This window comes from Palaemon carinicauda, chromosome 42, assembly GCF_036898095.1.
Source record: "Palaemon carinicauda isolate YSFRI2023 chromosome 42, ASM3689809v2, whole genome shotgun sequence".
Taxonomy (NCBI): domain Eukaryota; kingdom Metazoa; phylum Arthropoda; class Malacostraca; order Decapoda; family Palaemonidae; genus Palaemon; species Palaemon carinicauda.
The window spans coordinates 22,346,895-22,368,116 of NC_090766.1; the positions used below are offsets into that span (position 1 = coordinate 22,346,895).

The following is a 21,222-nucleotide window of genomic DNA, read 5'->3' on the forward strand; positions in this document are numbered from 1 at the left end:
AATGTCTTGAGACACACATTCCTAAATGTTGGATGACATAAATGCTGTGAACTACTATTCACTCATACCTTTGATCTATCCATAAGTAATGCCTATCCTGGTTTTTCACATTTCTGTGGTGTTAGCAACACTGTTACAATAAGTCTCCTCACCTTTCTCATTTTGACTAAGGATTAAGTTAATTTCATTTACAGTGAACCCTCGCTACTTCGCGGTTCGACCATCGCGGATTCACCACTTCGCGGGTTTTTTCCATAACCCATATATATATACATATCGCGGATTTTCCGGAAATCTCGAAAATACCGCAATATCTGAAGACCCCAAATACGATATTTCGTTACCTGTAATTCCATTAATACTGTAATTAGTAATATCTGCTCTTACTGATTGTTCATTGCATTACATATGACATATAATTAAGCACAGAAAGAAATAAAACACGAAAAGAGAATGTGATCATACAATAATTCAGTACTGTATACAGTACGTAGTAAAATTAAATCGAACATGAAACGCAAATCAGATGCAGTCATACCATATTAGAATGGTGTAAGGCTGCTGTTGGCTACCACTGTACTGTACTACAAATGTAATGGAAGTGCTTCTTTTCCATGAATCTTTTGTATGTATACGTACGTAGTACTGCATCCAATAATATTCTTTGTTGCAAAAATCACATTTCGAATAAGCGTACGAGAGAGAGAGAGAGAGAGAGACACACACATCCTACAACAAAAGCGTAAAATAGCGTACGTAAAGCTATTATTATTATTATTGTTGTTGTTATTAACCCTTTTACCCCCAAAGGACGTACTGGTACGTTTCACAAAAGCCATCCCTTTACCCCCATGGACGTACCGGTACGTCCTTGCAAAAAAATGCTATAAAAATTAATTTTTCATATTTTTTTTATATTTTTTTCAGAAAATTCAGGCATTTTCCAAGAGAATGAGACCAACCTGACCTCTCTATGACAAAAATTAAGGCTGTTAGAGCAATTTAAAGAAAATATACTGCAAAATGTGATGGGGAAAAAATAACCCCTTGGGGGTTAAGGGTTGGAAATTTCCAAATACCCCGGGGGTAAAAGGGTTAAAATTATTATTGTTATTATTATTATTATTATTATCATTATTATTATTATTATTATTACAGCATCATTATTTATTATTATTATTACTGTACAGTATACTGTACGCAGGGTATCTTGTACTTTGAATTGGGTTGTGATTGGTTCAAGCGCTGATAGATGACGAATCAGAACCCAAGTTTTGTAATCTAGCCTCTGATTGGTGTTTTGACCGCTTCTCCAACCCGCAGCATCTCTTTCCGCGGTCACTTTGTCTCCCGCTGTATCGCTGTGTTGACGTTGTTAATTGTGAACTTTAATCTGTGCTGTGCGTGACTGTTTTAAGTTGAACTTTTTGTTGAACTTTCTGTTAAACCCTACTGTACAATGCCTCCCAAGCCTTCTGCTTCTACTAAGGCTGGTTAAACCCTACTGTACAATGCCTCCCAAGCCTTCTGCTTCTACTAAGGCTGGTAGTGAGCCTAAACAGCACCGAAAGATGATGACGATTGCTGAGAAGGTGACGCTTCTCGATACTATGTTAAAAGACAGTAGAAGTTACGCGGCCGCAGACCTCGAAGACCTGACGAAATCGGGCAGTGAAGACAGTGAAACACAGGAAGAGATCCAAGAAAATGTGGAAGAAACGGTCTTAACATTAGAACGGCTTGCCAAGCTCTGCAAGCTTGCGAATGAGGTGAAAGAAATGTCGCAAGAGTGGGACGAGGATATGGTTCGTTCTGTACAATTCTGCACCAAGATCGATGAACACATGGCTCCCTACAGGATGCTCTTGCGAAAAAAGAAGCAGCGGCAGCAACTTCCGATCACAATGCCCTCAGAAGAAATTGAAGAAGTGTCTCAGGAAGAAGTTGAAGAGGTGTCCCAGGAAAAGACACCTCCGTCTGAAGAGACGTAAAATACTATTATTGGCTGCACAGTAGAAGACATCATCAGCTTCATCATCATCATTTCTACTGTGCAGCAAATTCATCGCCATCATCATTCAAGTTTTTCTTGAACTTCTTTTGTGGTGAGTACAGTAACAATCTTTATTTTTTACTTTAATATTCTAACATTTTAATATTTGTGCCTGTTTTATAGTTTAGTACTGTATGCATTAAGTTAAAGGGAAGGTTTTAAAAGTCTGAAGAGTATACATGTTGTAACCTATCATATTTTTTTTGTTTAAAATTTACATTTATGTACGTAAAACAATCTCTCTCTCTCTCTCTCTCTCTCTCTCTCTCTCTCTCTCTCTCTCTCTCTCTCTCTCTCTCTCTCTCTCTCTCTCTCTCTCGTAAATTGTTTTCCTGCTTTGCTACGTACAGTATGTACTGTATGATTTTATATAGATACGGTAAATAATATTTGTAATAACATATTTTGTAAATGCTTTTACTGTAAATATCATTATTTATCACTTTCATCATGCGCGTTAAATGCCTTCTTTGTTCTGAGCGTGGTTGTTTACTGAGCGTACTTTATGACGCCGTCGTTTCAGGCGGCGTCATAAAGAAAAACATTTCATTTGGAAGTCCTAAGAAAAATTAAGTAAAACATTGGTAATAACAAAATCAACATACTGTATACATCAATATAATCGATGCAAAAACTAACCTATACATATATGTGTACACTAAATGAGTTTGTTTCTTCATTATGATCAGAGATAAACGTAAACAAAACTTTGGTTGCCATTTTTTATCGGGCTTTTTAGCGTGTTTAGGAAACGCATGATATAAAATCGCCTTTAATATTTGTGCCTGTTTTAGTTTAGGGTACTGTAGTACATGCATTAAGTGTTCTGTACATTAAAGGGTAGTTTGTTAACAGTACTACGTACAAGGGAAGGTTTTAAAAGTCCGAATATACATGTTAAATAAATAGGTAAATATGGTGTCAATACTTCGCGGATTTTCACCTATCGCGGCCGGGTTTGGAACCTATCTACCGCGATAAACGAGGGTTCACTGTATATGTACTGTAAATGGATTCATTCCTTCCAACCTTCTTCCTTGGCCATCCAGATGGTAGTGCATCTTTTATTGAAGAAAATAAGGACTCCAGAGAGGACACATCTAAGGTTTATTTTGTACAGTAGTAGTTTGGTTTATTTTTGTACAGTTATAGTAGTAACAAAGTTTATCATTTACATTAGTAGTAGTAGTAGTGGCAGCACGATTTATTTTTGTTCAGTAGTGGTAGTAGTCACCACAGGCTATTCATCGCATAACTGGCCATAACTGGAATATAGATTTGAAGGGGCCTGCACAGACCATCAATGAAAGCTCCTGGTTTCCCTAAAGAACCCAAAATAACCAGTTGCCCAGCTCTCTCCCATATGAGGCTCGTATTTGATCTATGTCAGGAGAGTTATGGCAGGAGGCAGAAATACAATATTTTGGTGTCGCTGACAATTTTCCCGAGTCCTTGGGTGTAACAAATGACGGCAATACTGCAGAGGTTTAGATGCTCTTTCTACCTCTCTATGTAAGGTTTTTATAACGTAAAGAGGGTGGCCGGTATGCCGATATATGGAAGAAAAACACAAAATCCGGGAAAAAAATTCAGAGCTTCGTATGGCAATGGAGAATGCGTATACGAAATATTTTATCAAGATTCCTCTTACTTTCATAGTTACAGGGTAATTAGTAAAAGTAACTCAATAAACCAAAAACATTGTTCCCTACAAGAAAATCCAGTATTTCTTCTGTTATTGTACATTTTGATAATTATTACATTTTAATATAAAAATAATTGTGAGCAATGGCATCTGTATGGATTCCATAATTCACAAGACAATGTATTACATTGTAATTACACCCTTTGACCCTCAGTCCTAGCATAAACCTCATAGAGAGTACACGTTTGAGTTTGACCTTTGACATTCACTCGTTTTTACGTCTGTGTTTCTCGATTTTGGCAAGAATTTCATCATGCCTAAGAGGAAAAGACAATTTTAACATCTTGCTAACATAAGGAAGAAGAAAATGTGCTCTGATAAGAGTTCAGAAGTGGATAATATCGGCGAAATTAGCGGCGTTATTGAAAGAGAGAGATGATGGAGTGACTGTCTCGCCTAAAGAAGCAAGATATTTAGCAAAGGGATCTTCATTTATGATTGAATTATGATAAATAACTTTGTTTTGGTTTATTAATATCCAAAAAGGAACATAAAAGGATTATTAATATTGTCTTTGTAAAAATACAAAGAAAAACTTTGAACGCCTGTATCTCAAAACTATACTGTACTTGTTGACCTTCAAAGTCTATCTTCTCCCTTAGTTCTCAAGATATAGCATTGGAATTTAATATCTAACTTAGAAAGACATTATAAAACAATGAAATGTTGCCCATTTTTCCATTTTTTTTCCCGTGATTTTTAGGGTTTATTTTTTTACCATAATGAAAAAATTCATATCTAGCAAAAAAATATACCTTTAAAAAAAACTCATCATTTGATTGGAGGTCTACATCAGGTCTATATAAGGTAGAAATCCCAGGTTTTAATATTAATTATCAAGGGAGGAGATAGAATCTGAAAACGCTCATTTTCAGGATAAATCACCCTGGCGTAGCAAAGCCGAAGGTCTTAGGCAAAAATCCTATGCAGTTTGGAGATATCCTAAGTCACCTTATAAAATGGTATGAATGTCAAAGTCCTGTCCTTAAAAAATGACATTAGCTGGCTGACCCCTTAACATGGAGTTATGTAGAAGTGCTAAACCTTTATAGATAATGTTGAGATGAAACATCCAAGTAGTTTGTACTTTTTTCTTTATTGGCGTTTGTAATCACAGCAGGACATACAGTATCTTCTGTGTAGGTTCATATTATTAACATGTATTGGTAGAATAAGTTTGTTTCTTTTCAAGACAGAAGTTTTAGACTTTGCATATGTAATTTATTTGCACTAAGAATACCCTATAGACTTGTAATTACAAATTTCATATTTTTTTCTATTTATTGTATGGCCTTTCTAGCCCAGCTCTGTATTTTATATTAAGATTTATGTTTACTGTAATTAACTTTCCCAGATTAATCCTCTCTCTCAATTTGCTATTTGAGCTTTATGAGATTACTACTGCATGGAGTGTTCTCAGAGATGAATTAAATTAAAAGAGAAAAAATTATTTTTATTGTAACCTACCTCCCAACTCTGCAGACTCAAAGGACATAGGAAGTGAGATTCTTTCCAATCTGAAAACTAAAGATCCATGGGGAGTATGCATTGTGTGGCTATTGGAAACATCCCTGTCTCGCAATCTGCAAGCGCACCTCATGCTCAATAGCTTCTAGTAGTGTCTGCAATTCCACATTTTGAGCTAGGGATGGTGGGGTGGGTTTTCAAGTTACTATAGGTCTACCTGCTGAGTTATCAGCAGCCATTTCCATGCCCTCCCGGGACATAGTTTGATGGAGAGGGATCTGGGGCACTGATCATATGTATATATGGTTAATTTCTACCTCTTCCACTTATGTGTGACCTTTAAATGGGAAATAGGTTCTTAAGAAATTTGGTGTCTCCAAATTGGGTGTAGATTATAAGTAATGGATTTGCATGAAAAAGTAAAAGATAGTTTCCAAATGTTTGTATATATTGTAATTACTGTATAGTTCTGTCAACCTAAGAGTCCTTTGTACTTTTTAAGAAATTTTTATGTATGTTGCCTCCTTGCAGCTTTTTGAAACGTCAGCCAAGGATGACAGCGACTGTGACCACGTTAAAGGCATTTTTATGACGTTGGCTCACAAGTTAAAGGCATCGAAACCCATGATGCCCATCGATCCCACTCAGTTTCTACCTGGTGACCTCCACCGCGCAGAGGTTGTTTCAATTGGTCGAGAAAGAAATGGAATGGAAGTCGAATCCTCGAGTTCTTGTTACTGCTGATATTAGTCCAGATATGTAAAATATAGTTGTTAATAATTTACATATTTTATATTGTCCATAACGTGTGTTGTTGACAATCTTCGAGTCCGAACTTCCTGATCTGAAGTGACGATGTAGAATTGCATTCATCAAAGAGGTTTTATTTTTTGTGAAATACAGAGGTCTTCCTGATATTCTATCATAGTGTCAGTCTGGTCATATTAAAAGTTGTTTGTGATCTGTCACGTGGAAGTGACTTGAGATTATTTTTCTAATAAGAAGGCTAAGTGTTTGTGACATGTATATTTTTATTTTTTGGCAACTTTGTACTGTAATTATATCTGCACTGTGTTTTCCTACATTTACACAATATTTTTTTTTTCTTTTTTGAAGGTTACATGTAGTTGTATAATATTGTAAACTATTTTAAATTGTTTATTTTGAATATATCCATGTGTGGTGAGTAGAAAATTTTTAGTTTTAAGTTTTGGCAAAATTATTTTTTAATCAATCTCTCTCTCTCTCTCTCTCTCTCTCTCTCTCTCTCTCTCTCTCTCTCTCTCTCTCTCTCTTTTTTTTTTTCCCAAGAAGAGTATTTAACTTGGGAGAAATTGTATTTAGAAGTACAATAATTGTTGCAAGAAAATTTTCAAAACCATATCTACTTTGAATTTACAGTCCAAGAACAGTATAGTTCGAGTTACTATCCAGAGGTTCGTGGAATTTACCTAAACTCCTGGCATTCATGATTTCCTTTGTGAAGTATGTTGAAGTATATCCTTTTAGCATATCTACCTGATATGACTATATACATCCTTGTGAGCCTCCAAAGGTAACTATGTTGAGAACCCCCAGTGAATATGCCTGAATGTCTTCAATTCTTACAATTAAGATATTGATTATATGTATTGGTCATGGAAAAAATTCTTAAAGGCCACAATCAAAACAAAGAGGGGAATGCTAGGTCTTTCAAAAACAAATACATCTGAACAAGTGAAGCATTGGTTCTCTTGGAGATAATGTTTCCAGCATATGATTTGCTCCATTCTTCCAAAATATTTATTTACTGTTTCCTTGAAATTGTTTGTTTCAACTTTCCATAGTCATCCAAGACTGAGGTATTCAACTCAATTACACACAGGGATTATTTTTGCAGATTCATAATTTCATGGAAGGATAATTTTGATCATAGAGTGGTACAGTAATTGGTGTCCTGAATGGTCTAATTTGGAGACGGTTAGAAACCAGTTGATGTTTTTGTTTCCACAGTTTGATCAGTTTCCTCAAACATTTAGCAGATTATCAGGTAAGGTATCTTACGATTACACTTAGAGGGTTCTAGGGATTCATTGAATAATGGAAAACCACTGGGATAACCCAAATAATAATAATTGTAGAAAACAGGGGTAATAAGGTAAGTCATTTTTTGTTGTTTCCCAAAACTTATGGGTAGTACCTGTTTTTTAACTTTTTAAAGTATATCATATAATTGTACAAAATGTTCAGCTTATAACTAATGCTGCAAAAATAATTCTGTACTTGAGTTTCATATATAATATTATATAGATTTTTCAGAATAGTGCTGACCTAGTTATAAAATGGGAATTTTTTTTCTATAGATGTGACAGGCTGCAGGGTAGGTGGAAATGATATAGGGATGATAAAAGCAGCAAAAATAGTACATTTTTCCTCTGCAAAATGCAAACCATTGTCTTTTAGGTAGAGAATATGTTTTCAGCATGAGCTGGACAGCCGCTTAATTTTTTTTACAAGCAGTTAAGTGACAGGTGGGAGCAAGGTCAAGGAGCCCTGAGCCCCCCACGTCAAGTTTTTTTTCACTTATGTTTTTGGCCGCATGGAGTACAGACTTAGTGTTGCTCACTTGATCAAACTTTTCATTTTCTTTTTCTTTCAGGAAGTGAATGCTACCTGTTGATTATGTGTAACAAGACACTCGTACGTAGGAGGAGGGACTTTACATCTTGTTTTTGATAAATCAGCAGTAGATCCACACACACACACACTGTGCTCTTGCTAGGAGCATGATTGTTTACAATCGTCCCCATGCCGAGTTTAGGTCATGGCCGCCTATGCTGTGTCAGGTGTATGCTTTTGAGGGAAGAAGAGAGTTTTGCTTCTTCATTCAAGCACATTGGGTGCGTCTGCAAATGCCGCTCCTGCGCTTGCTTACATCCCTGGCATAATTTCTGGGAAGTAATGTGTCAGGGACAAGGAACTCTCAGAGCTACATCAGTTGGCTTTAAGGTTCTGGTGGCACGTAGACTTCCCCTAGTGTTCGCCGCACCTCATCGGAGGTTGGAGGCTCTTCTCCCTTTTGCTACTGCAGACAATGAGTGTGACCTAAGGAAGGTTTTAACCTCCTTAGGTCTTTCAGTTAGACTCACCAGTGCCAGTGTCTCCTTTGGTGATACCGATGGTGAAGAGCATGGTCAATGTGTCCCCAGTGTCAGTGACTTCTGGGATGTCTGCCGTGGGAGTTGTTGCCTGGTGCAGATGGTGATCCCTGTGCATCTTCCCTGACCCAATTATTCCTTGCCCCCCTTCTCTTGTGCCTTCATCCAAACCCTTATGCCTGGGGAGTCTGGGGCTTTTGCTTCTGTACAAGTGTGCTTTCCTCTCCCTATGACAGTATTCATCAGTGTTGTGGTTCCTATTGGAGCAACCCATATGGTTTCTCCCCTTGGGGAAGTGTCATTGTTTGGGTCTCTCAGACTTCAATAAGCTCTGCTTGCAAAGCCATAGGGGATGGTGGGAAAGAGGAAAAAATGTGCATGATCTTTTTCTCTTACTCCTCATCCTCGTTCGTCCTCTTCGACTTCCGACTCTGTTGACATTTCTTCTGAGAAGTCGAATTTTAGTCTGCCGAAGTTGTAGGAAATGGCTACTTTCAACACCACCTCACTTAGAGGTGTAGCTGACACCCAAATGGCTCTCGGAGCCAATACACGGCATCAGGCATGGTTCCCTGGCTATCCCAGTAGCCAAGAGGAACAAGGGTTATGGCCCTATGTTTCCTTGGCCGTGTCACAGCCCCAAGGCCAAGGTTCTGGCACCCCAGCTACCCTGGTAGCCTCGTTGACTGGTGTTGGCCCTGCATTTTGGCCCCTTCTTGGCCAATGCACGGAGCTGGGGCCGTGACTTGATGTCACAGCTCTGTGCCTGGGATCCCTGGCTACCCTGGTGGCCAAGTTGACCAGTCTCAGTCTAATGTTTTTAATGCATGGAGCCAGAGTTTGGATTCCTGACTACTCTTGTATCCAGGCTGGGCAGATTTGTTCAGCTCCGCATTTATGTTCCCCAGGGTCGATGCATGAGGCTAGAATAGTAACCCTGTGTCATTGACCGGACCGTGCCTCGGGTCCCCGCAATCTGGTGTAGGCTACGTGTTTCGGCACCCAGACCTAATGCACAGGGTCAGTGCCGTGATACCGTGTCATGGCCCCGTGCTACGGTTCACTGGGGTTGTGGCTCGAGTCCCCTGGTTACCATGATAACCACGTAGAATTAGGTATGACTTCGTATTTCAGTGCCCTTGAAGCAAGGCATGGGCTGGCGCGGTGACCTCATTTCATTTCTCCCACCGTAGCCCTCTAGGGTCAAGGATAACGTTCCCAGCCTTTCCAGTAGCCAATGGGGGACATTAGTTTACAGCCCTGCACACTTTTTGATGAAGGAGCTTTGGCATTCTCCTTCTCCCTTTCTGTATGGACATGGGACTATTACACATACCTCAACTAGCAATACAGTACTTCGGTAGAGCAAACTTTCATTGTGGGTTTGCATGTAGGGGAACACCAAGAGTTGGGGTTGGAGGGATCTTTTCCCCTTGCCTCCAGCCACAAAGTTGTAAACCATCCCAAGGTACTGTCCCTTCAGAACTCGTCAGTGGGATTTGTCAGGGATGGCTTACGGGTCTTTCTTAGACCCTGACAAGACCACTTGCAACTTAGCATAAGAAACCAGTGCATGGAATTCTTTCGAGCTACTCACCTTGTTACTTCTAGGCAGTGGAAGCAGGGAAGAAGTGTGTTATGTTGGTACAAGCGTTCACATCCCCCTTTTTTACTTTTGAGAATAGGAGATTACTTGTTGTGCCTTTAGTCAAACCAGGAGAGGCATAGGGCTGAGGCTTGGATAGTGGAATTCCTTTATGATGGTCACTTACTACCCTCTTCAGCCTTTCGCCTCCCTTACTCTTTTTCCGATAAAGTACTTATCCTTTCTCCAACACCACTAAGAACCCTTCTCTTGTAGACGGAGGTAGGATGGATGTGGGAGAGGAATGCACTCAAAGTCACTGAAGACAATTCTCTGTGCATTTACAGTAAACATTTCTTGGTGGAAGAGTCACCTTGGTGCTGGAGGCCAGTCATTGACCTCTTGCTACAAATTGAGTTTGTGGGTCAAACAAAGTTCAGGCTGGAAACAGTGTAATCTGTGCTGAGTTCCATTAAAGAGGAAGATTTCATAATTTCAGTGCATCTGAAGGACGCGTGCTTTTAGTACTCTTGCATCGGGCCATCAGAAAGTTCCTCTCTTCTCCCTCTACAGTACGATGTACTAATTAAGGACTCTGGATTTCAAACTGTGTACTGTTCCTAAGGTATTCATTAATATGTTAACATTGGTAGTAGCTTGGGGCCACTAGCAAGGGATAAAACTGCGGTTGTCCTGGCCTCCTTCATGTGGCAGTTGCTACATGATCGAGTCTGAATTTTTGTCTTTGTCATGATCTGGGGGTTGTGATAGTTGGGGAAAAGTTGAATGTCTTACCGCATGCTGGTGAAAATGACAACAGAAAGAGTCTGTCAGTTAAACAATAGCATCAGCAAGCATGAGGCAGTAGCACATCCATTCTGTTTAGTGCCAAGGCACATGGCCAAACTCTGAGCCTGCTGAGGTATGACCCTATGTGCCCTGTGAGGGCTCTGCAGTACTGTTTGAAGAAGAGCTGACACCTCAGACTTGAGTGTTGGTGACTTTTCCTTGGTACTGGCAGAACCAAGAAAGAGGTGTCTAGAGCGTTATCTCTTTTGGTCTTCATAAGTCAATCCTTAATGCATGCACCTCGACTGCTGAGAGGGTCAAGGTATTAGCTAGGACCAGAAATTGCGAAGACGAGGCTATGCTCCACTGTTGCAGTTGACCAGGCGTTGGAGATTGGGTTGTGTATGCACCAGACTACCTTTACGGCTTTTATTCTTCCGAGTACCCACAAGTCCTTTGGTGCCTTTGTGCTTAGTCTTGTGGTGGCTCCTCAAGTAGTGGTGTCGCAAGCCTGGATCCCATACGGGACGGTGAGCATCTTATATATGGTAAGGGACGGATGTAAGTTTGAAATGGAGGCAGAATTATTGGCTCTTTACCTCCATTTTTTCTGCTCCTCATAGGGATGAAGAGGTCAAAGCATTACTCCCTAGATCTAAGTTGATGCTGGAAAACTATACTTCTGAGCTCCATTCTTTAGAACCTAGAGAAGTTCTTCCCCCATCCTCCCTATATAAGGGGGAAGATGTTGGAATACTGTATATACCAAACCGTTGATTATCATACACAGGGTATATTATTCCAGGGGAAGGGATTCATCTTTTGATCATGTTCCAATCTTCTTGTACAGGCCAGGATTTCCTGAGTAGATTGACATTTCCAAGGAAGGTAAAGAACCACCCAGTTCAGTTCTAGGAGGACTTCTAACCCACCAAGCAGAGAGTCTTCCTACTTATAGGACAATGGTTTGTATTTCGCGTAGGAATAAGTCACATATTTTAAAAGTAACTTAGGTTTAACTTCACTTCTCAACTACCAGTCACAGTTCTGAGCCAAAATGTTATAAGTGAAGAGATTTTGAAGGTGAGGAGCTGGAGCTCCTCACCCTTGCTCCTATCTGTCACTTAGCTCCTCGTTGAAACGATTCAACGACTGTCCAACTCGCTCTGAAAACATATTCCCTGCTTAAAGGACTCAGGTTTGTATAGCTAGGAAAAATACAAATTGCTTTAAAATTTTGGGATTTTAATGTTAAAAGTTAGTCAGAATATGGTCAAATGTAGGTCTGATGATTTGGTTACAGCCTTCATCCTTGTGTCATAAATGGTAAACAGTAGGTATTTGTAAAACATATTGTGTTAGCTGAGAAAAATATAAAGTGCATCAACAAAAATGTTTTTAAGAACAACAAATCTCTGCTAACTGTAATCGTGCTAGAATAAGGCTACCAGTCAGCTATTCACTGGTGATTGGCATAAATTTTCAAATCATGTAAGAACATAAGGTTGGGAAATCTGAAATTACATTTGCATTCTGCCAGGAAAGCAAATTATCCATATTTGTATTCACTAAAAATGGCAGAGCATGACAGTCACCACCTTGGCTTTTACTTTTGGTCTTTATAGCTATACAGTATCTTTGTTTTCTTAATTGCTGCAGACTTGTCTTCACATCATTCCAAATTCATTCCAGTAAAAACTTATAAACCTAGAGAACTAGACTTCATTTTTATACAAAACCCATTGCGAGAGGCCAACTACCCATCAAGTGAATGTTTGACATAGGCACTACCCATGAAGTGAATGCTTAACATAGGCACTGGACTAATAAGGGAAGATTGCTAACAACTCTGATTACTGTACATGTGTAACCTTGATCCATGCAACGTATAGTTATAATTACGAACAGATGATGATGGCCCACATAGCTCCCACAGTTGAAAAAGAACTGACACCAAACCAGGCTGGCTTCAGGCACTGCCGAATACTGCTCACCAATCTTGGAAAGGCCATGTCATTCCCATAAAATTAAAACCGAACTCAATCAAGCAGGTTGCCAAACTCATTCAAGCATGTTGCATAATTATAGGTGCCTTAAAACCAACACTTTCTAGTACTTTATAGATTAGCAGGCAGTGCACCACCGAACATCCACCAAACAGCCCACTCAAAGCCCAAAAAATATGAAACGAGAATAATGAAAGGCACCCACTCTATGATCACTGAGTGGTTAGACAAAGATTAAAATCCTGCAAGAGCTTCATAACCACTACTAGACTCGACCCCATAAAGTCATCAAGTTAGTGCCTAGAACTCGAGAGAAACAGACTACTGTCCACCTGTTGAAGCCATCTAGAGCCCATGTGAGTATTTCCCATGGGACAAACCTCTGTAAAAAGGATTGGGTGACTTAATGGAGCAAGTGCTAGAGTTGTAAGGACTTGAGACAATCTTCGTAAGTGAGATCTCATCCCCTCTGCTGGATAACCATGTGGGCATCCCATCCAGACAAGGACCACATATAAGGCACACAATTGCCCAGTTGTGGAGGCAACCAACCAGACCACCTTGATCTGTATCCTGGTTACTGATTGGTCGTCTGAAAACTCACATAAGAGAGGATAATCATTACTGAAAGCATTGAGGAATTTAAAAATATGAACAATATGGGAAAAACCATGAATTGAAGGGTAATAATTAATTTGAAGGTGTAGAAAAGAATACTGTACTGTTATAAGACCTTGTTTGTTTTACTATCTTTGTGCTGAAGGTTAAGGCAGATTTTGTTTAAGGAACTGGTGAGTTTTACCAAGTATAGTAGAATGACTTCAGAAGCTTTGGATGATATCTTTGATACACTAGAATGTTTAGGGAGGATTTAGATGTGGAGAACTTGAGAGGGCAAAGGGAATTGGAATTTTGTGTAATATCTATGCAGTCCTACTGGTTCTCTATTGTCAAAGATTACATCTTGAGAAAATTCAAAGAATTCTGAGTTTGTGTAAAAGCAAATCCTTCAATTAGCCAAAGGGATGAATTTTGTTTTGCCAAAATAATTAAGAAAAAAGTTGTCCGGGTAGTTATTTTTTCTGTCAGTTTCCAAACTTCACTTTTTAACTCACAGTTTTTTATGCTCTAAATGCAATGAAGAAAACCAGTCATGAAGTGCAAGTAACATGGTGCCTACCCCTTCTGTCTTTTATTTCCTAATACATATTTCTCATCTTCACGACTAATAACTTGGAAGTTAGTAGAGGCTTTAATGTCACTACACTTCTATAGCCTTTATTCAATTTTGCAAGTCCTTCCATGAGTTTGGGTTTACTAATATCAAATGGTATTATTTAACTAATTTCATGTGATGGTATTTACGCTATTAAGTGATCACTTAAGTTATGAAAATACAATATTATGATCATTATATTTTCAATGGGTTCTAGCATTAAGATAAGTCATTACTGTCTCAATATTGTTGCTCAGAGAGACTTGATTGTAAACCATTTGAATTCAAAGAAAAAGGTTATGCTGTATATAACCCTTTACAAGAGAATGTTGCTCCTTCTGGAAAAATATGAAATGTTTACACAGTATTTTTAATCAAGTATTTATTCTTCCTATAATTTCTTTAGATGTAAAATATTATTGGCAGGTTTAGTGATGGCTCATGTATGCAATAGTCAACTGTGCAGGGGTTGTTTCATTGCAATCAGAGTTGAACCGCAAAGCAGCCTAAAAACATTCATAAGTAGGTGCAACTTATCCAGTTTTGTTTTACACGGCAGGAATTTTCAATATTAAACTTACCCGATAATCATGTAGCTGTCAACTCCGTTGCCCGACAGAATTCTACGGGAGGGATACGCCAGCTATCACTATACTAGAAGGGGGTGTACTCACCAGCGCCACCTGTGGCCAGGTACTACAGTACTTCTTGTTGACACCTCCTCAATTTTTCCTCTGTCGTGCTTCCGGCAAGACGTTCTGGGATACGCTTATGATCTTGGAGTATTTTCACGGCTTTTGGTGAAGTATTTCTCTCAGATTTCGGCTGTCGCTTTACTGGAAAACTTCTATATTAGCTTAGATAGCTATTATTTAGTTCTGATTAATGGTTAACGATCTTTTTGCTTGATTTGGAATCCCCACTTGGCTAACTCTTTGATTCAAGATGTCTGACATTTCACAAGCCCCACCCCATAGACGATGTAGGTCTTGTAATAGGCGTATTCCGAAGGCCTCGGTAGATCCTCACACCGCGTGTTCTGACTGTAGGGAAAGACCCTGTCAGTTGGAAGATCGATGTGAGGAATGCGCCGGACTTTCGGAACTTGATTTTGTCCGATTTCTTAAATATTCAACCAAGTTAGAGAGAGAGAGAGTTAGGAGGAGTTCTTCTCGCTCTTCACTTTTTTCCTCACCTCATGATCCCCTACCTTTTCCTCCCCCTGTAGTGGCTACCCCCGAACCTACTATTTGCCCTCAACCTGATATGTCTGTTGTTTTGCGTGCCATTCAGGCTTTAGGTGACAAAGTGGAATCGGTGGTTAGTGATCATAAGTCTCTTATGGCCGAAGTCAAGGAACTTAAGGTCAAGAGTGCAGTGGGTGGTAATAGTGCCAGTGCTGTGACAAGTGCTAGTGTCAGTGCAGTGCCAAGTGCTAGTGTCAGTGTCAGTGTGGTGCGTGAGGGTACTTCTGTGCGTGCCAGTCGTCCTCCCAGTCCGGGACCTCTTGCAAGCTCCCAAGCCCAGGGGAGAAGCAATGTCGAAGGGCAAAAGGGTTCGGCAGGCCTTGATCGGCGCACAGAAGTATCCTCGGTGGTTGCGGGCGTGTCTTCCAGAGACCGTCACTCCCACCCGCAGACGATTGAGCCCGTCTTTTACTCGTCTGCTGAAGAATTGTCAGGGAGGAAACGTTGGACTCAGGTCTCAAGACCTCTCAAACGCAAAGTCCAGACCTCAAGAGCTCTACAACCTGGCTGCAGTCATTGGATCAGCTCTGACTCGCCGCAGTCATCAGTTGAATGCACTCCTCCTAAGAGGAGTAAGGTGCTGCCGCAACAGATCTCTTCTGTTAAGGCTTTGCCTCAGCAGACCTTAGTGTCTGCCGACCCCAAGTTGACTCTACTGCAGTCCATGCAGTCACAACTTGCGGTCTTGATGCGTGAGTGTCAGGCTGAGAAGGTTACACCTCCTCCTGCGATCGCTCCGCCTAACCGCAGTCCTGTCTGCCAGGCGTACGATGTTGAGGCTCCTCAGGATACCTTACCACGTACTGAGTTGCCAGTTTCCAGCGGTGTGCAGCTACCTCCGCCTTCCTTAAGGCAACCTCAGCAATGGGAACAGGAAGCTTATACCTTACTTCCTCCGCTTCCACTTGCGGTTCCACCAGTGAGGCAACACTCTCTTGAGGTACAACAACCTCTCCCATCCATGAGGCAGACACCTCAGCTCTCGCTGCAGCGACCTCAACCCTCCTCAGGGCGAGAGCCTCAACACCTTAGCCTTGCGCCTCAGGAACCTCAACTCGCGAGACAAGTACTGCGTTCTGCGCAGCCACTACCTCAACTCTCGCAGCTCACACCTCAGGAACCTCAACTCGTTCCTCAGGAACCTGCTACTGCGCATCCGCTAACCTTACAGCAAGCGCAACTCTTGAGTCAAGACACTCATGCCAGGAGTCAGCCTCCTCAACCCATGCGCCTACCTTCTGCTACTCCTTTTGACCAGCCTTTGCAGCCTGAACCTCAGGTTTTGCCTCAGCAACAGAGACTTGAGGATGAAACCACAAGCGTTTTTGCTCCCGCTCGTGCAGATTCTGCTGTTCAGCATACCTTACCTCTCACTTCGCTACACTCTGGTGATGAGGTTTCTGATGATGAGGCTGCACACCTGGATCCCTCATCAGACGTGGAAGAATCCAAGTCTTCTCCTCCTCCTATTGACTTTCGTAAGGTCCTGGCTCTTTTCAGAGAGGTATACCCAGACCATTTTGTCTCTGCTACCCCCCGCTCTCCGCCATCTGAGTTTTCGCTGGGCATGCAGCCAGCCAAGTCATCTTATACTAAGCTCGTCTTTGCAAGGTCCTCTAAGAGAGCTTTAAGAATTTTAGGGGAGTGGTTGCAGTCTAAGCAGCAACTAGGAAAGACTTCCTTTATGTTCCCACCGACTAAGCTCACTTCTAAAGCGGGCGTTTGGTATGCCACAGGAGAGGAACCAGGCTTGGGAGTACCTGCCTCTGCCCAGGCTGACTTCTCAAGTTTGGTAGACTCTCCTCGTAGAACAGCAATGAGGCGCTCTAAGGTTTGCTGGACCTTCTCCGATCTAGATCACTTCCTAAAGGGTGTATTCCGAGCCTTTGAGATGTTCAATTTCCTAGACTGGTGCCTGGGGGCCCTTAGCAAGAAGACCTCCCCTGCGGACAAGGACTCAGCCATGCTCTTAATGTCCTGCATGGATAAAGCTATTAGGGATGGATCTGGCGAGCTTGCTTCAATGTTTGTGTCAGGAGTGCTTAAGAAAAGGGAGCAGCTTTGTACCTTCCTTTCTTCCAGCATCACACCTTGTCAAAGGTCTCAACTCCTTTTCGCTCCGCTCTCTAAGTTCCTGTTTCCCGAAGAGCTTGTTAAGGACTTGTCTGCGGCCCTGATTCAAAAGGACACCCATGATCTTGTGGCCTCTTCAGCTCGTAAGACTAAGGTTGCTCCCTCAGTCCCCAGGACTTATCGCACCCCAGTGGCTGATACTCCTGCTACGAGGTTTATTCCGCCCTTTCGTGGTAGAGCCCCCAGCCGAGGAAGCTCCCGTCCAGACTCTTCCAGGAGCAAGTCTAGGAAAGGTTCCAAGGCTTCTAAAGGCAAAAACTGACTCTCCTCCTCTCCAGACAGCAGTCGGAGCCAGACTCAAGATCTTCTGGCAAGCCTGGGAAAAGAGAGGTGCAGACGCCCAGTCTGTCAGTTGGCTGAGGGAGGGTTACAGGATACCATTCTGCCGCAAACCCCCTCTGACCACATCTCCCATCAACCTCTCTCCCAACTACAAGGAAAAGGACAAGAGGCTAGCGTTGCACCAGGAGGTGTCGCTCCTGTTACAGAAGAAGGCAGTGGTTATAGTCCGGGACCATCAATCCCCGGGCTTCTACAACCGTCTCTTTCTGGTGGCCAAGAAGACAGGAGGTTGGAGACCGGTGCTGGACGTCAGCGCGCTCAATGCGTATGTCACCAAGCAGACGTTCACTATGGAGACGACGAAGTCGGTCCTAGCAGCGGTCAGGCAGGAGGACTGGATGGTCTCGTTGGATCTGAAAGATGCTTACTTTCACGTTCCTATTCATCCAGACTCCCAACCTTTCCTGAGATTTGTTTTTGGAAAGGTTGTCTACCAATTCCAAGCCCTGTGTTTTGGCCTAAGCACAGCTCCTATGGTGTTTACGCATCTGATGAGGAATATAGCAAAATTCCTCCACTTATCGGACATCAGAGCCTCCCTTTATTTAGACGACTGGCTGTTGAGAGCCTCCACGAGTCGTCGCTGTCTGGAGAGTCTCAACTGGACTTTGGACTTGATCAAAGAACTGGGTCTGTTAGTCAATTTAGAAAAGTCCCAGCTCATTCCCTCCCAATCCATTGTGTACCTGGGAATGGAGATTCGGAGTCAGGATTTTCGGGCTTTTCCATCGGCCCCAAGGATAAGCCAAGCCCTAGATTGCATCCTGAGCATGCTGAAGAGGAGCAGTTGCTCGGTGAGACAGTGGATGAGTCTCACAGGGACCCTTTCATCGTTGGCCCTGTTCGTCGAGCTAGGGAGACTCCACCTCCGCCCTCTCCAATTCCATCTAGCAGCTCATTGGGACAAGGGTTTGACGCTCGAAGCAGTCTCTATCCCGGTCACCAAAGAGATGAAGACCACTCTCTTGTGGTGGAAGTCCAATCTCCTTCTCAGGGAGGGCCTATCGTTGGCGATTCAGACCCCCAATCTTCATCTCTTCTCGGATGCATCGGACTCGGGCTGGGGCGCGACCTTGAACGGACAGGAGTGCTCGGGAACGTGGAACGAGGAACAGGAAACGCTCCACATCAACTGCAAGGAGCTACTAGCAGTTCATTTAGCCCTATTGAACTTCAAGTCCCTCCTGCTAGGCAAGGTGGTGGAGGTGAACTCCGACAACACCACAGCCTTGGCTTACATCTCCAAGCAAGGAGGGACCCATTCGAGGAGCCTATACGAGATAGCAAGGGACCTCCTCATTTGGTCAAGAAGTCTAAACCTCACCCTAGTTACGAGGTTCATTCAGGGCAACATGAACGTCTCAGCAGATCGCCTAAGCAGAAGGGATCAGGTCATCCCCACGGAATGGACCCTCCACAAGAGCGTGTGCAACAGACTTTGGACCTTGTGGGGTCAGCCGACAATAGATCTTTTTGCCACCTCCATGACCAAGAGACTTCCTTTGTACTGTTCCCCAGTTCCAGACCCAGCAGCAGTTCATGTGGATGCTTTTCTGCTGAACTGGTCCCATCTCGACCTTTACGCATTCCCACCGTTCAAGATCATAAACAAAGTCCTTCAGAAGTTCATCTCGCACGAAGGGACACGGCTGACGCTGGTTGCTCCCCTTTGGCCTGCAAGAGAATGGTTCACAGAGGTACTACAATGGCTGGTCGACGTCCCCAGGACTCTCCCTCTAAGAGTGGACCTTCTACGTCAACCTCACGTAGACAGGTTGCACCCAAACCTCCACGCTCTTCGGCTGACTGCCTTCAGACTGTCGAAAGATTCGCTAGAGCTAGAGGCTTTTCGAAGGAGGCAGCCAGTGCGATTGCCAGAGCAAGGAGGGTATCCACTCGTAGAGTCTACCAATCCAAGTGGGAAGTCTTCAGGAACTGGTGTAGAGCCAATGCAGTTTCCTCTACCAATACCTCTGTAACCCAAATAGCTGACTTCCTATTACATCTAAGGAATGAGAGATCCCTTTCAGCTCCTACGATTAAAGGGTACAGGAGTATGTTGGCTTCAGTTCTCCGCCACAGAGGTTTGGACCTTTCTTCCAACAAGGACCTTCAAGACATCCTTAAGTCTTTTGAGACTTCTAAAGAACGTCGTCTACCCACTCCAGGCTGGAATCTAGACGTAGTCTTAAGGTTCCTTATGTCACCTAGGTTCGAACCTCTCCAGTCAGCTTCCTTCAAGGACCTTACCCTCAAGACTCTTTTTCTCGTCTGCCTTGCAACAGCTAAAAGAGTCTGTGAGGTTCATGCCTTCAGCAAGAACATTGGGTTCACATCCGAATCTGCAACATGTTCTTTACAGCTCGGATTCTTAGCTAAGAATGAACTTCCTTCACGTCCTTGGCCTAGATCGTTTGAAATTCCTAGCCTCTCCAACATGGTAGGTAACGAGCTAGAAAGAGTTCTTTGCCCTGTCAGAGCTCTGAAATATTATCTTAATAGGTCAAAACCTATTCGAGGACAGTCAGAAGCCTTATGGTGTGCAATCAAGAAACCTTCGAGGCCCATGTCCAAAAACGGGGTTTCGTATTATATAAGGCTTCTGATTAGAGAAGCCCATTCTCACTTGAAGGAGGAAGACCTTGCTTTGCTGAAGGTAAGGACCCACGAAGTGAGAGCCGTAGCTACTTCGATGGCCTTTAATAAAAACCGTTCTCTGCAGAGCATAATGGATGCAACTTATTGGAGGAGCAAGTCAGTGTTTGCATCATTTTATCTTAAAGATGTCCAGTCTCTTTACGAGAACTGCTACACCCTGGGACCATTCGTAGCAGCGAGTGCAGTAGTAGGTGAGGGCTCAGCCACTACATTCCCTTAATCCCATAACCTTTTTTAACCTTTCTCTTGAATGCTTTTATTGTTGTTTTTATGGTTGTTACGGTAGGCTAAGAAGCCTTCCGCATCCTTTTGATTTGGCGGGTGGTCAATTCATTCTTGAGAAGCGCCTAGGTTAGAGGTTGTGTAGAGGTCCTTTAGTAGGGGTTGCAGCCCTATATACTTTAGCACCTTAGAGTTGATTCAGCCTCCTAAGAGGAACGCTGCGCTCAGTAAGGAAGACGAACTTAAAAAAGGCAGAGTAACGGTTCAAGTCGACTTCCTTACCAGGTACTTATTATTTCATTGTTATTTTGAGATAACTGATTATATGAAATACGGGATACTTAGCTATCCTTTAATCTTGTACACTGGTTTTCACCCACCCCCCTGGGTGTGAATCAGCTACATGATTATCGGGTAAGTTTAATATTGAAAAATGTTATTTTTATTAGTAAAATAAATTTTTGAATATACTTACCCGATAATCATGATTTAATTGACCCTCCCTTCCTCCCCATAGAGAACCAGTGGACCGAGGAAAAATTGAGGAGGTGTCAACAAGAAGTACTGTGGTACCTGGCCACAGGTGGCGCTGGTGAGTACACCCCCTTCTAGTATAGTGATAGCTGGCGTATCCCTCCCGTAGAATTCTGTCGGGCAACGGA

The 21,222-nt window shown here is 42.3% G+C and overlaps 1 protein-coding gene across 3 annotated transcripts in view; it reads left to right on the forward strand.

Annotated features, from left to right (window-relative positions):
- LOC137633285 (ras-related protein Rab-33B-like) overlaps positions 1-6,469 on the forward strand; it is a 116,604-nt gene extending 110,135 nt beyond the window's left edge. The window contains exons 6-7 of one of the 3 annotated variants that reach the window (XM_068365500.1): positions 3,103-3,158; positions 5,757-5,952. In XM_068365500.1, the coding sequence (XP_068221601.1) occupies positions 3,103-3,158; positions 5,757-5,817 (117 nt within the window). In that variant the 3' untranslated portion in view covers positions 5,818-5,952. Of the gene's footprint in view, positions 1-3,102; positions 3,159-5,756 lie in introns of all 3 variants that reach the window. The other 2 variants (XM_068365498.1, XM_068365499.1) reach the window with 2 other exon arrangements.
- The last annotated feature ends 14,753 nt before the right edge of the window (positions 6,470-21,222 follow it).